The following is a 14,460-nucleotide window of genomic DNA, read 5'->3' on the forward strand; positions in this document are numbered from 1 at the left end:
AGGTGCCAATTATTGTCACTTGTGCTATCGTGGTCACCCCCAGCATTTCCCATATGAAGAAAGGGGGAAGGTGGCGGCATGTTCGATGGCTGTGGGTACAAGTTTACAGACGCCAATCCGTATGATGGGTCCACAAGCTGAAAGCTGTTGCAGTCACTGTAATCTTGTGGATAGTTGCCTACAGAGGGGTCTTCATAATAAACACCTACGCCGTATGAAGGGTCGCTTTGGCTGCTTGCAATGGAAAAATATGATGGGTGTATGGGAGCAGTATTGGGCCATTCAGTATTGGGCCGTTGATAAGAACTGTCGTATTCTGGGACCCGCGGGTCCTCGGAAAAATAATCGTCAGGTAGTCCCCAGTGAGATGGATCCTGATTTTGATTGCCATAATTGTTGTCTGACATCTTCAGTGAGTTGCTTCAACGAAGGCGAGTAGCGTTGTTTGAAGGTGTTTGTAAGTACGATCAGATAGCCAAGAATAAGGTAGCTTATATAATGGTTGGACGGCCGTGGAAATGCGACGGTGGGGGATTAAATGTAGCTGAAGGGAAAAGTTGACGACAGTCGATATGATGCAGCATGGTATTCCTACAGCCAACATACAGTTTCCAGCAACAAAGGTCTATTTTTGCCCTCGCTACGGGCAAAAAGGAACGTCTGCAAGAGGCTTCTTCAGCTTTCTTTGAAACATAGAGCTATGAGCATCGGAGGTTGAAAGCTTATTGCATTAGACATTCTGATGCGAAATAAGAACAGCGTTGGCGCCATCGCGTTGACATCTAATTTGAGCACTATGAGTACTTTCTGCAGTTTGCGTTAATCAACTCAGACATTTCTTCTGATACTCCCCAAGCAGTAGATGATATTTGTGCCACTCCACGTTCCGTTATATCTTCACAGCATCTCCTCGTTCTGGTGAAGATTGATGAGGTTTTCCAGTCCTAAAGCTTTGAGCGGAGAGAGAGACGAGGTTCTGTCGAGGCCACGTAGTTTGTTCCGCAGGGAAGAAGAACAAAGCGCGCAAGGCACTTGTCCACACCTATTACTCCGTACCTTGGCACAATTAAGACATATGCCTCCTCACCTGACAATTCATAACAATCGAGAACAGCTTGCGCACATCAACAACATAGCACTTTTACGCATGCCCACCCATCATTCTCCCCCAATTCCCCATCTCCACCCCCAAAACATCCTTTCCCTCCCCCTTAAACCAAGCTACAATCTCATTGGGCGCTAACGCACATCTCACACGAGCGAATTGGGGTTGTTGCCTGTTGAGAGAGGATGATGATGTGGAGGTGGTAGGGATGAGTAGGGAGAGGTTTTGGAGGTGATCAAATGACTAGTTGTGCGGTTAAGGGAAGGGAAGCGTCAGTGGTTGGCTTGTAATAAAGAAGGAACAGGGAGAAAGGAGGACCTACTCGCTTCAATACGCCAATGGGCCACCTTACTTTCCCGCTACCAACCAACCTCGTCCTCGAGAAACGCATATACTCTTCTTCAACCTGCGCAAAGTTGAATTCATCGCGGCCTGCATAGGCGAGATGTTTGGCTATGATCAATATACCCAAGGCAGGGTGTGGGAGGCCTAAGAGGATTTAGAATGTATGAGACGTGTATCCGTACATGTCGTTTAAGAGAAGCAGGGCTATGATAGACGTACCGCGAAGTTTGGAAGATTGCAAACCCCAACCAGCCCATTCCACTTGATTAACAACATTGTTGAGAATTTTGTCCAATCGGAGATATTCTGTTTTCCCATTAATGACATCTATCAGGGGTTCAATCTACAAGATCGAACCAGAGTATATGATTGAGGGAAAATCAGCATGGTTAGCTATTCATCAGAAAGTGAGACGAAAACACGCACGAATGGGCGGTAAATATTTCTCACATCTGTCGTTAGACTTGCCAGACGATCAAAATTCCTTTGTATCGTTGGTTTGCGAAGTATTTCCTACGTCACACCATCAGCATCTCGGGATAGTTTGAACATTATAGCTGGCGTACATCGACAGAGTACTCCCAGTCGCCCTTCCACTTTCCAACTTCATCGTCCACCTCTCCTTCTTCAGTCTTCCAAAGTACTAACGCTCTTTGTACTAATCTCTTCCATCCCCCTTCTTCCTTCACCCCATTCGTTCCATCCGTTCCATTTGTTCCGTTTATTGTGTTAGACGCAGCGATAGAGGCAAGGGGCGAGGTTACTCGCCATATTCGATGTGAAAACCTCGATTTGACACGTTTTTCAAGAAGTAGCAATGTATCCACTCGCGTGGTGAGGCCGAGAACTGCTATTCCCCTGGGAGTTGATTCAGTGGGGCCAGTCTTGACACTCTGGACCACGTCGACTATTCAGTGTGAAGTCAGTGATATATAAGGAAAAGGTGAAAGAAAATACAAAATGCGTACAGAGGCAGTAAAGGAGGGCTTGACGAGCATGTTCGGTGAAAAGGTCAAATTCTTCAAGGATGATGATGATCGCTCGTGGGGAAGGGGCAGTCAGCAAAGCGAGGAGATGGGAGGGTAATGTTGTAGGCGCATAATCCTGCTCAGCCATCAGCGCCGATATCTAGTGTATGAGAAACAAACCTCGTCATCATCATCATCGACATCTTCGCCCTCATCCCCTGTCCCTTCATCACCATACTTCCGTCCCTCCGCCTCTGCAATCTGTCGTCCCACCTCACGAATCGCCAACTTATCGTTGGTCTGCGCGTGACCTGAAAGTCTCACGATGATCGGAGAGGTAGATGATGAGCAAGGTAAAAGGTTGAGAGCACGGGCGACGGTACGTGTCTTTCCACTACCTCGCGGGCCCACAACAATGGCGCTATTTCCTTCTCCTCGTTCGACAGTACCTTTCATAAGATTCAGGACGCCTCGTAGAGTCTCGTTATGATCTTCATCTTCGAAAGGTGGGGGGTTGATGGAAACGTTCTGAGAGGTCAAGGTGTTGAGCATAGCTTGAAGGTAGGTTCTTTGGAAGGCTGGGATGATTATGGGAGGGGAGGAAGGTTCTTGCGTTGAAAGAGGCAAAGGTTCAGAAGGGGTAATCAAAAGCGGCTCAACTGGAACGTCAGGTATAACGGGAGCCTGAGGTGCCAAGGGGTTCTCTTCCTCTAATCGAGGACCATACTCGTCCATTTCTTCATCTTCATCACCCTTATCCTCGTTCACTTTGACCAGTGCCCGACCACTCCTCATCATTCTCGGTGCATTCGCTTCACCTTCATAGGTGAAATTTCTCGCTTCTCTCTGCTTCTTCAGCCGTTCGTTAGCCCTAAATACCTCCGTGGAAACGACAACACCATCTTTCCCCTGTTCTTGCTCGTCGTCGGGATCGGAAAAGATGCCATTATCGAAATCAAGCGTTTTGGCAGCAAATTGATTCAGCCTGGGACGTTTGCGAGCACTTCCTTCTAACAAAGCAGGAGACGGGGTGGGAAGCGGTTTGGAAATACTGGACGCAAGAGTGGGAGTACTATTGACAAGGCCTTTGGAAGTGGAAGCTGAAGCCTTCGTGGCTGGTGTGCGAGCAGGTGTCTTGAGTTTGCGGCTGGATTTATTAGAGTTGATAGAAGCTTTCAATATTGAACTTGTTGGCTGTTCTTCGCCTTCTGGCACTTCTTTGGCCTTCCCCTTGCCTTTCCCATTTGGTGTAGGTGAAGGCACATCATTGACCATTCGAGTCCTTTTCGCCGTCATTGGTGTCTTTGCAGGTGTCTTTACGGGAGTCTTGACGGGCGTTCTTTTGGAAGGACTGGAAACAACCGTTCTCGATCTCAGACGATGAGCCGGTACGTCAATCTCGACAACAGCTTGCAATCGAGTTGGAGTCGGTTTGACGGCGTGCTTTCTCGGAGGCGGGTTTTTGACGGTGATTTGTTCCTCGAGCGGTGTGTCGTCGTCGTCACTGCCATGTTGACTCATTGATAGCGGATCCGGGGATTGGGAATGGCCTGATGAAAGTTTTCTTTTAGGCATTGTGGTTGCTATAAAGTTTGACGGGATGAGGTGTACTGAAGTACTAGCGAATACGAGCAAAGAGACGCGCGGAGTTGTGGTTTTCGACTTGAACGCGTCGAGCGAGAGTTCCAAGAGTCGGCGATTCAAGATTTATCTTTATTATGGACACTAATAATGTAGTTTTATAACCCATTTTCAGAGCATACTCACCTTTCACCCTTCACTCTAGTATATGGCCTACAATCTACATGCATATATTAATGGCCTACAAGTCTCCGACTTCGGTGATCTCTCAACATCAATCACGTGATCTATCCGCTATGTAAACAACGAAATCGGCCCCATACTGAAGCACATTCGTTGATCGTTTCGTATTATCCCCTATAACCTACGTACAATGGCCCAAACTCCTTCAAAAATACCCCTCCCAGCAAACAAAACCATACCAAAGTCCCTCTCAAATTTGACTCTCAGCGATTTGCAATCTTCGTTAAGAACAAGTCCAGCGCACGACAGGTCTAGTCCGGTCACACCTGTAGGAGTTGGTGGTCGGAGACTCAGTTTGATCAATGGTCATGGGTCTGGACATCCGCATAGTTACTCGACCAGTGGCATGAATGGGAGGACAAATAGGTCTAGCAAGAGCGAGAGTATCAGCGAAAATATTGCTGTGCACTCTGATGATCCAGGTAAGACGCATGAACGTCTGGTGATGGGAGACTGACTGGTTGACCGTAGTGATTCTGCGAACCCAGATAACGTCTCTCAAGGCTGCATTGGAGTCTGCAAAGAAGAAACTGTCAGAAGTTGAAAATTATCGTTCTGATTCGCCCGTCTTACCAGATATTCCATTCGTCACGCCTCTCAAAGTTAGCTTGATCGAAGAGACTGGAGAAAATGGGCAGACGTCTCCCTTGGATTATGAACGTGAGTTCGGTCATTACGATAAAGTTTCATTTTAGGATGTTAACAGCACAGCTGCATAGCCCCGACAAGCGGCTCTCGTCCTTCGTCAAGAGGTCTCCCGTATTCAAAGGGAAGTTATGATCTTAGATGCCGGGCTAGCATACCCAAATCCGACGGCCGGAGTCGTGAGCCCGTTTCACCTGCCTCTCGTATGCGTCACGCTGATAGGTCAAATATTACAGGAATACCGCAGGCAGTAGTCTCGCAAGCCACAGCTCTTCATCCAACCCCGTCCATTTCGTCCCCACGTCAATCCTCTGCCTCTTCTCCCTCTCATTCCTCAATTCCCAATCCTGACAGCTCTCTTCGCTCTCCATTCTTCCCGCCAGGCTCTCCGCAATCGTTTGGAGAATGGCCCAGCCCTTCACCACAGCCTTCGGCTCATGAAGGATATAGTCTCAGTCCCGGATCGGCGGGGAGCGGGAGAAAGGTCAGCGGGTCCGCTGCGAGCACGAGGGTGATTGATTCATTGCAGACGGAGCTGTTGAGCGTGAAGAACCATTTGGAGAGAGTCAAAACTGAAGTGCGGGCGGGGCAACGGCGGGTTGAGCAGGTAAGTTATATACATTCCTCAGGCTATTGAACCACGCCTGTATATCTTTGCGGCTATTTCAGACGCTGAAAGTTCATTTGCGACACCCATAGTTAACACGACAAAAAGAAGATTTGCAAGAGACAAAAGAACGAATGCGTGTAGAAAATGACTCCCTCAACAATGTCATCGCCCGTAAAGAACGTCTTCTTCAAGAAATCCTTGAACGTGCACGGACGGCTGAAACTTCCCTTAAGGACCTACAGCAAACCCACAAATCGCTGGAACAAGCCACAAAAAAAAAGATCCAGGAGATGAAACAGCAGATGAACGATGCGAGGGTGGAGAAAACAAAGGCGGAGAGGGAATGTGTGAGTTTAAGGGATGGTGTGAAGAGTTTGAGAGATGTTTGGGCAAGAGAGGTGAAGGCGTTGAAAGAGGAGATACGGAGAAAGGAAGAGGGAGACAAGAAAGAGATGGAGGAAGCGGTACGTCTCATCTAATTTCGCATATACTGAAGCCCGAGCTAACGCAGTTGCTATATCATAGAGAAATAATTACATTGCTCTAGCAGAACTCATAGAAGCTCAATCGTAAGCAGTTCTTCTCTCATCCTGAAACAGGGTAATGCTCATACAGCTCAACTCAGTGCCGAAAGAGCCTCTACTCAAGAACTCATTAACAAAACCCTCTCAAACTATACGGCACTCCACGGCCACTTCGAGACTGAAACTTCATCGTTGAGAGCACGAGCTAAAGAGCTGGAAGACATAGTGGATAAACAGGCAAAGGAAAACGCCAGTGCTTTGCAACAGGTTGAGTGGGTTTTTTCTGTTTCTCCAAGACTTGTTTATTTAGCATCTACTAACGAACTGCTTCGGATAAACAGGAAGTTGGCAGGAGAGTTGCAGAGGTTGAGACGACTTATGCGGGAGATGCCGAGTGAAGAGCTGGATAAGGCCATGACCGCTGGTAATAAAGTCAACGACAGGAGCGAGGAGACGGACGAGGAGAATCAGGCCGGCAAAGTGAAAAGCCAAAACGCAACGAAAACAGGATGAAAACGACCAAGAGCAACCTTTACCAAGCATATATCGATTTCCTTGGAACCCTTTTCCCTTTCATCATAAAGACTTACCCTTTCTTTGTATATACAATGTTTTGCCTTCACGAATCTTCCACGAGTTTTCACGATTCACAGTAATGATTCTCTCTCCTCTTTCATTGTGCATAGATTTTTAGAGCAGAAAGTTGTTTCTTTTCGATTTTTCATTTGTAATGTAGAGTAAAATATCTTGTAGCATCTCCCGGCGGGCGGTTGAACAATTGGCGGCAGACATTGGTGAGAGATGAATACATTCAACTTTCAAGATTAGCACATCTAAACTCCTGTGCGTAAACTCCTATGCGATGTGTATAACATCATCTCCACCCGACTCCTTGGATAGATCCCAGTCTCTCCAAAGGAATACAAAGCACAGAATCGAGACTCATGCTTACGCCCGACGTTCTTGCTTGGCAGCTCTCTTCTGCTTGTCGGCCTTTGCTTTCGCTTGATCCGCCCTACAACAGTTCGGTTAGACTGGGTATATTCTGCGCTGAAAGTCCTGCTACTGACCTTTGCTTCTCCAAAGCCGCCCTATCGCGGTCCTTCTTTTCCTGAGACGCCTTTTTCTGTGCTTCTCGTTGCATTGCCATGACATACGTCGCTTTCTCCTTATTCAAATTTGGTGCCAGCAAGTCCACTTTTGATATCATCAAGTCGGGATGGCATGTCAGCTTATGCCTATAATCTGATAAACGATGGGTGATAATGGCAACGTACTCTCGTCATTCTTTCTGTGTTTCTTCTTCTTGGAATCCTTCCGCAAAGCGTCCTCAATCAACTTCCTTCTTTCCTCAGCCTTTCTCTTCTCCTCATTCTCGGCCACCTTGCCTCCCTTTGGAGGCGCTCCCTCAGGCCTGCCTTCTCCACCAAAAGGCGAGCTTACTGGGGCATCATCTGGGGAATCGACGTACGCGTATTGCCTTAACAGCGCCTGGCGTCGGGCAGCAGCAAGTTCTTCGGGAGTAAGCGTAGCCAGAATGTCGTTGACTTTGGAGGACTCTGGGGATGGTGAACGAGCGGATTCTTCCTCAGCGGCTGCACGGTCGAGGTCGAGTTGGTGAAGACGAGCTTGTTCGTCGATAATTTGGTTGAGGACTTCGTCTATACCCTCCTCAGGGAGGACGCCCTGTTGGATTTCAGTCAGTCAGAGTTTTATCATCCCGAACCAAAGGGTACAGAGAGGAGGCTATGGTGTACACAGTGTACTCACACCTTCGACAACGCCTTCCAACATGCCCTTCACACCCTCTGTTTTCTCATCCCGTTCCAATCCCTCCTCTTCCACAAATCTCGCCATCATCTCGATCTAACAGAAACGTCAGAGGATCATATTATCAGCAGCTGCAAATCTCACACACAAATCGAATGCCCATAGATTACCTACGTCATCTTGGGGTGCGGAGAGTGAAAGGGAAGAGAGCTGCTCGACGATGTATCGCTCGAGAGCTTGGCCAGAGGATTCAGCGGTATCAGAGGGTTCAGGGGACTTGCTCGGAGTCATTTCTTCCAGTTGATGAGATTCTGCAGTAGGTTCCACCGTTTGGCGTACAAAAGTGATGAAAAAGGAATACAACGGACCAATTTAAAGATTGACGAATGAAGGAGACGAAAGCTACTTCCGGCGGAATTGTATCGGGTGGAGGTTGCGCGAGTGATCAATCGACAAGGAGACTGAGTTGTTAGAAAAAGACGGTCGTCAAGAAGATACTTTTGTTTCGTTGACGTTACTGATGCTTTTATTTCGTTTACGTTACTCATAAGAAAGATCATACATACTCATACCTGAGAGAAATCTAATATGACAACTATTACGGACGTATTCGAAAAGCTACCAACATCCCAGTTAAGAAATCAACGCTTCTCATCTCGACCAACTTGAAATACACGAGACCACTCATACAAAATACGGGGTCCGGTAGAGTAGGATTCCTACTCTTTTTGAACACTCATAACCTTGGCAATATTCCCTTCAAACTTCTCATCCGTGGAAACTTTTTCCTTCTGGTGCATATGGTGTCCCTTGGGCAAAGCGGCCCCTTCAACTGCGTTACCTTCAACGTCCTCGACCTTTACGACACCCTCGACTTCGTAATTAGTCTCATTTGCTGTCCAGAGGACATATCCGCAAAGAGGGAGAGATACCAAGAGGATTATCCAGCTGACAAGATGCTCTGTGAGGAAAGGTGTGGCAACAGCGTCCATGCCAAAGGATACGGCAGCCCCGGCAGATTGAACACCCTTGTAGTAACCCGCCATACGGGCAAGCCTGAAAGGGTCGTTGGTGATACAGGACATGGTATAGTAGGCAAGACCTTGGAAAGCAGCGTCACCAATATAATCTGCCGATTGTCAGTCAACAACTTCTCACCAGAATGAGATACTTCACGTACAGCTCATAAGCAATATAATTGGTCCGGTAGCAGCTCCATCACTCCAGTCCCAGACTGCGTGGTCTGTGGAGCGAGTAAACTTGACTTGGAAAACCAACCCGCCGACCCAGATAACGATGTTGAGGACAACCACTGTTAAACAGCCAACCATGGAACGCTTTCTTCTGGAGAGGGGAACACGGTCGAGGACTACGCCAATAAGAATAGCGCCAACGATGGCACCAAGCCCGGTAAGAAGGGAAACGAGTGCACGGGTACGACCGTTGAAAAGGAAAGCAGTGATGGCTCCTTGATAAGCATAGACTGCGATTCTGTCAGCTGAATGATCAAAAGCACAGGCACATGTCAACACACAGTAGTTGGAAGCAAAAAACATGGGGCTACGGCCAAAGTGAATTAGTTGCGGTTTTGCTATACCTATATAGCATACTCACAAAAGCATAAGCATTCTCCAGTCCTTGAACATCTTGAGGAAGTGGCGAGCCTCTTCTTTAGGGCTAATGGCATCATCAAGCTTGACAATTGTACCATCACCTCGCACAACAAGATCTATACCAAATTAGTCTATCTCCCCTGCGATACGAGATTGACAAGTACTCACGAGGAGGCAAGATAAGCCAACTGGTAGCAATTGCGGTCAACTGAATGATCATGAAAGCCAAATATACACCGGTTGAGACTGAAGGCAGTGTGCTATGGGCCTGAATTCCAAGAGCGATCGCAGCACCAATCAAGGTACCCATTTGGAAAATGGACCAAAACAGAGAGAACGCTCGGCCCTTGTCCTTTTCCAACGAGTAGGACATCATGATGGAACCTTGGGCAGACCAGAGGAGGGCAGCGGTGACACCAAGAAGACCACCGGCAAGAATGAGGAACCACCTAGTACCATGCACTTGGAATGCCCAGAGCGCCTAAGCAATAGGTGAGCTTGGGGTAAATCTGATGGTTGGAGGATTAACCTACTCCGACATAGAGAGAATAACCTGTGGCACCAATAGAGAGTGTCAACCTTGGACCAAGGACGTTCTATAGGGTCAGGTTAAACATATGCTGTAAATCCCACTTCCAGTAATAGGACTCACATTGATGGAACCGGCAAAGATACCCATGATAGCAAAGACTCCGTAGAGCACGGCGTTCGCGGTATCTGATAGAGCTGTGTCTTGGGTACCACTGTAGTCGACAACATGGCAATCAGTCACTGTACTTCTTAATAGAAGCTTTCGAGACTTACCCAGCACCGAGGCCACTGACTGCACTGAACATGCCCACACTGCAGAAACATCTGTACGTGAATTGCTTCAGTTATCATCCCCCATCGCATGACATGTTCCGCTGCCGTAACTTACACAAAACCGACAATGATTACTTGTGTCCAGGGCGAATTGTCTAATAACGTCAGTTGGTCAGTTTATTGACGTTTCCCCCCGGTACATTGAGGACAAAGAACTTACATCGAGCAGCGCCCACGCGCAGCTGAGAGAGACGGCTTAAGACAGTCATATTGGTACGACTTTGATAGTGTTGTAAACACAGGTGATCAGACGAGACTTTGAAGGTCGGCGATGGATTGTAAGACAGTGATAGTTGGAAAGGTGGATATAAATGGAGATATTGAAGCTACCACTAGCTTGGGTTGTGTTGATAAGAGTCCTTTGGTCGCTGGAAAACAAACAAAAAGACCCTACAACGGGTAGATAATATATTCGAAAGAAGTCCCAAGAGATCCTCCGCCACACAGATTTGCATACGGCTAGTGCACTTCAATGCCGGTCTTGCCCATGCGGGTCAAGGGCCAACGCACTTATCAGCTGATGAACTGTCTACTATCTTTTTGTGAGCTAAAGAAAGGCATTTTGGGTTTGGTGCGTTATCCGCTGCTTAAAGACCCTGAACGAGCGGCAAGAGTCGTGTCTAGTGTCTTTCTCGGTGGAGATTGCGGAGTGTATCAGGAGGGGTGGGGGTACGAGATAGGAAATGCCGAGAGCTGGAGATAAGATCCTCTGTGTGGTTGGGGTCAACAAAGCATCATAAAGGATGGTGGCAAAGGATGTTTATCGTCGTCACCCCACTTCCATTATTTTCTCCTCCATAGGCAGATCCAGTCCCTGGTCAAAGATCTGCACCGGTGGGCGAACCATCCCAGTAGAACTAATGCACACCGTATCATCCAGTGAACTTTGACGTGCGTCAGAGGCGCGGGGAAATCGGCGCGAATAATAACCATATGGATTCCAGCCTTTTACGCACGCCTCGGCAGCCAACGGACTTCGACTGCTTCCCTTTCTGTCAGCCATCTGTGATCTGCTATCTGCTGCCATCTCTCGGCCTGGTCGGCGGGCTTTCTGCATTCTTCGTTCCTTTCCGTCCCAGTCGTTGTTCTCATTTTATTCTGGTCGGACTGCCCGATAACTCTTGTTCTGCGTTCTGGTGTTCGGCATGATCGGACATTAAAATACTTGTAGAAAGCAAGCCTCAAACTTGATTGGGAAGTCACCATCTTCTGCCCCCGCTGGGAGCAAAGCCGGTGACAAAGTGGGGGATGAGTAATAAGTAGTTAAAAAAAAGTGAACAACGGATATAGCCGAAAAAAATCGTTAGTGTGACAACAATGTAAATTGCAAGCCAGGTGATTGGGCGATTACTTATCCAACTAACAACCTCCCACCGCTTCGTTTGTGCACATATATGACAACATCTTTGCGCATTGAGAGATCCATAACATATTCCCCTAGAATAAGATAAGGCCAAACACAACTATCGCCTTTAGTGATTAAAATATCGAAATCCAACGCGACATGACGGCTCAAGTTCGGACACTCCCCACCGAATCCACATCTCTCTTCTCTCCAGCTGCTGTACTCACCGAAATAGATGAACCTGAGTTTAAGAGACCCAAAGTCAGCAACAGCGATTCTCTCCAGGATCTGGCGGAATCTAAGACTACAAAACATGTGACTGTAGCTGTCATTGGCGCTGGTCAACGAGGTCTGGTACGTTTACATTAAAGTCTCGGCGTATAGGGCAAGAAGGTAAGAAACGCTGACTGGTTCGTTGTCGGTAAAGGTATACACTTCATACGCTCTTGAGCATCCTGAGCTGGTCAAGGTTGTTGCCGTAGCTGAACCCCGTGCACACAGGCGAAAGGTCATGTCCCGTCTTCATTCGTGCGTCTCTCATCTCTCATTTCTTTCCCTTTCCGCTTTGAAGCTCACTCCTGCACCTATCAGAGTACCTCCAGAGAACCAGTACGCCAGCTGGGAACCTCTCCTTGCCCGAGGCCGAATTGCCGACGCCCTACTCATTACTGTCCTTGACGATCTCCACGCTGAGCTGGTAAGCGCTTTCGCACCCCTAGGCTACCACATACTATGCGAAAAGCCTATGGCAACCTCGGTACAAGATTGTGTGAAGATGGTGAAGGAGGTGGAACTGTCTGGAGCAGGAATTTTTGGGATTGGTCATGTTTTGAGGTATTCGCCGTATAATAGGGCTGTCAAGGAGGTTATTGATTCTGGAGTATTGGGGGAGATTGTGAACATCCAAGTGAGTTGGGAGATTATATTAGATGGGAATATTTTGATGAGAATGTGACTGTTATATCGATCCATTACAGCATATTGAGCCTGTAGGAAACGTATGTCGCCGAAATTGATCACTTGTCTAGCTCATGACTGATACTTTCTGGTAGCAACACTTTGCTCATAGCTTTGTTCGAGGCAACTGGAAGAAAGAGTCTGAATCCACTTTTGCTCTTATGGCCAAAAGCTGCCAGTAAATCCCATTCGCCTCTACATTTACCATTAAGCAGATAGCTGACATGGCATCTATAGCGACCTTGATATCCTCTCATTCTATCTCTCCGGTCTTGAACCTCGGAAAGTTCATTCCTTCGGCTCTATACACCACTTCAAGAACTCGAAGAAACCAGCGGAAGCGGGGGATGCTAAAAGGTGTTTAGAATGCGCGTTCGAAAAGGACTGTGTGTGGAGCGCAAAGAAAATCTATATTGATGGTTTAAAGGATGAGGGACACAAGGTGAGACCTATTTTGCGAGCAGCAAAGCCAGGATGTGGTAAGAGCAGAGTTGACAAAGGACGGAAAGTGGGCTCAACACATTGTTGATGCGGATGTTCTCGATATCGAAAACGTGACTGATGCGTTGAAGACTGGTCCTTTTGGCGTTTGTGTCTACGAAGCAGGTAATGATGTGGTGGACCATCAGGTAGTGAATATCGAATACGAAGGAGGAGTCACCGCGAGTATGACTATGGTTGCTTGTGAGTAATCGTCTCCTTGGGATCCAGCCCTGAGTTCGTCTTACACGTTGATATGTAGTTACCGAGGCCATTTGTGATCGAGGTACTAGGATCCAGGGGACCAAAGGTGAACTGATCGGCAATATGGCTTCCTTTGTAAGCATGTGCCCTCACTCCTGCCTCCTACCATCATTAACAAAACCTTTTTGCATTGAAAGACTGTCTTCGATTTCCTCACTCGTACCAAAACTCAGCACACTCCCAAGTCGCTCCCAGGTAACCATGGTGGAGGCGACGCAGGTCTTTCAGAGACATTTTTTGAAGCTGTTAGCAAGTCTGATCAGAGCGTACTGGGTGTAACACCGGAAGAAGTATTGAATTCGCATTTACTTGCGTTTGCTGCTGAGCAGGCCAGAAAAGAGGGGAGGGTGGTAGATTTCGCAGAGTTTAAAGATAAGGCTATGGCGTATTAAAGGTAGTCGGCGAAAAATGATATGTGTACAATCTTAATTGTATTATTGTAAATGGGAATTTGCTAGTTTTGTATTGAATCTGATTGTATGGAAGAGAATCACAAATGAAACTTGAGTTGCAGCCAGTCCATACAGGGTTGAGAAACCTACAGTCCGTAAAAATAGAACAGTCAGCGACGTTTCTCACTTGACTGTATTCTCTCCTCCTCGCCCTCTCTCCTGGCATTACCACTGCCGCCGCTGATGTTGATTGCTTTGACCTATATTGACTATGATGAACGATCGTTCCTGTCGTTAAGACCATCCTAACCTCCCAAGCTGTTTTTGGCTCCGGCACCTACTGCCGTCTTTACTGCTCCTGCTGCTGGTTAGCACTCATGGCCATTATTTTATTGAACCACGGGATGATTATTCGTGCTTAAATTCCCCTTTTTTCTTTTCCCCCTCCGGGTTCTTTGAGGCCATTTCACATTCAGCTGCATATCTGCCCCTTCCGGCTGGTTATTGGCTCATGAGCCGAGCTTCTAATGAATGGAGTTTCGAGAACAAAAACAGAAACGGCTGCGGTGGACGACAAAAGGAAGGTGATCGAACACGGATCATACCGTTGCTGGATGTATATGAAACACCACACAGGAAGTGATCTACGTGTAGCGTAGCTCAAGGTATGAAATGTTCGATCGTGTCTTTGGCTACCCCATTTTTTCCTGGCTCTTTTGCCTTCTGCCTCTTGCCCGGTCTCTGACATCCAGAC

The 14,460-nt window shown here is 47.4% G+C and overlaps 5 protein-coding genes across 5 annotated transcripts; 2 read left to right on the top strand and 3 right to left on the bottom strand.

Annotated features, from left to right (window-relative positions):
- Positions 1–793: 793 nt before the first annotated feature.
- Positions 794–4,054, bottom strand: CNM01830 (origin recognition complex subunit 4, putative). Its single transcript, XM_568303.2, has 7 exons — positions 2,599–4,054; positions 2,419–2,554; positions 2,017–2,357; positions 1,877–1,963; positions 1,670–1,793; positions 1,428–1,594; positions 794–1,348 (listed from the first exon to the last, which is right to left on the bottom strand). Exons 1-7 carry the CDS (start codon positions 3,991–3,993, stop codon positions 1,142–1,144), a joined length of 2,457 nt encoding a protein of 818 aa, XP_568303.1. The 5' UTR covers positions 3,994–4,054; the 3' UTR covers positions 794–1,141.
- A 267-nt stretch (positions 4,055–4,321) lies between these two features.
- Positions 4,322–6,821, top strand: CNM01840 (conserved hypothetical protein). Its single transcript, XM_024658319.1, has 8 exons — positions 4,322–4,664; positions 4,714–4,902; positions 4,962–5,066; positions 5,124–5,494; positions 5,587–5,961; positions 6,023–6,066; positions 6,123–6,293; positions 6,363–6,821. The coding sequence occupies exons 1-8, from the start codon at positions 4,373–4,375 to the stop codon at positions 6,532–6,534; spliced, it is 1,719 nt and encodes a 572-aa protein (XP_024513943.1). The 5' UTR covers positions 4,322–4,372; the 3' UTR covers positions 6,535–6,821.
- CNM01850 (hypothetical protein) lies at positions 6,727–8,220 on the bottom strand. The gene is made up of 5 exons (XM_568299.2): positions 7,966–8,220; positions 7,792–7,887; positions 7,299–7,707; positions 7,092–7,218; positions 6,727–7,036 (listed from the first exon to the last, which is right to left on the bottom strand). Exons 1-5 carry the CDS (start codon positions 8,080–8,082, stop codon positions 6,970–6,972), a joined length of 816 nt encoding a protein of 271 aa, XP_568299.1. The 5' UTR covers positions 8,083–8,220; the 3' UTR covers positions 6,727–6,969.
- A 117-nt stretch (positions 8,221–8,337) lies between these two features.
- On the bottom strand, positions 8,338–11,516 carry CNM01860 (conserved hypothetical protein). Its single transcript, XM_568294.2, has 10 exons — positions 10,429–11,516; positions 10,324–10,363; positions 10,209–10,259; positions 10,057–10,147; positions 9,938–10,000; positions 9,573–9,885; positions 9,406–9,520; positions 9,326–9,351; positions 8,972–9,274; positions 8,338–8,920 (listed from the first exon to the last, which is right to left on the bottom strand). The coding sequence occupies exons 1-10, from the start codon at positions 10,475–10,477 to the stop codon at positions 8,511–8,513; spliced, it is 1,461 nt and encodes a 486-aa protein (XP_568294.1). The 5' UTR covers positions 10,478–11,516; the 3' UTR covers positions 8,338–8,510.
- Positions 11,517–11,692: 176 nt separating this feature from the next.
- Positions 11,693–13,783, top strand: CNM01870 (streptomycin biosynthesis protein StrI, putative). Its single transcript, XM_024658320.1, has 9 exons — positions 11,693–11,967; positions 12,041–12,141; positions 12,205–12,520; positions 12,591–12,611; positions 12,666–12,748; positions 12,808–13,012; positions 13,080–13,254; positions 13,313–13,389; positions 13,452–13,783. Exons 1-9 carry the CDS (start codon positions 11,773–11,775, stop codon positions 13,704–13,706), a joined length of 1,428 nt encoding a protein of 475 aa, XP_024514013.1. The 5' UTR covers positions 11,693–11,772; the 3' UTR covers positions 13,707–13,783.
- Positions 13,784–14,460: the final 677 nt, after the last annotated feature.

The sequence above is a fragment of the Cryptococcus neoformans genome, assembly GCF_000091045.1.
Source record: "Cryptococcus neoformans var. neoformans JEC21 chromosome 13 sequence".
In the NCBI taxonomy this organism is placed as follows: Eukaryota; Fungi; Basidiomycota; class Tremellomycetes; order Tremellales; family Cryptococcaceae; genus Cryptococcus; species Cryptococcus deneoformans.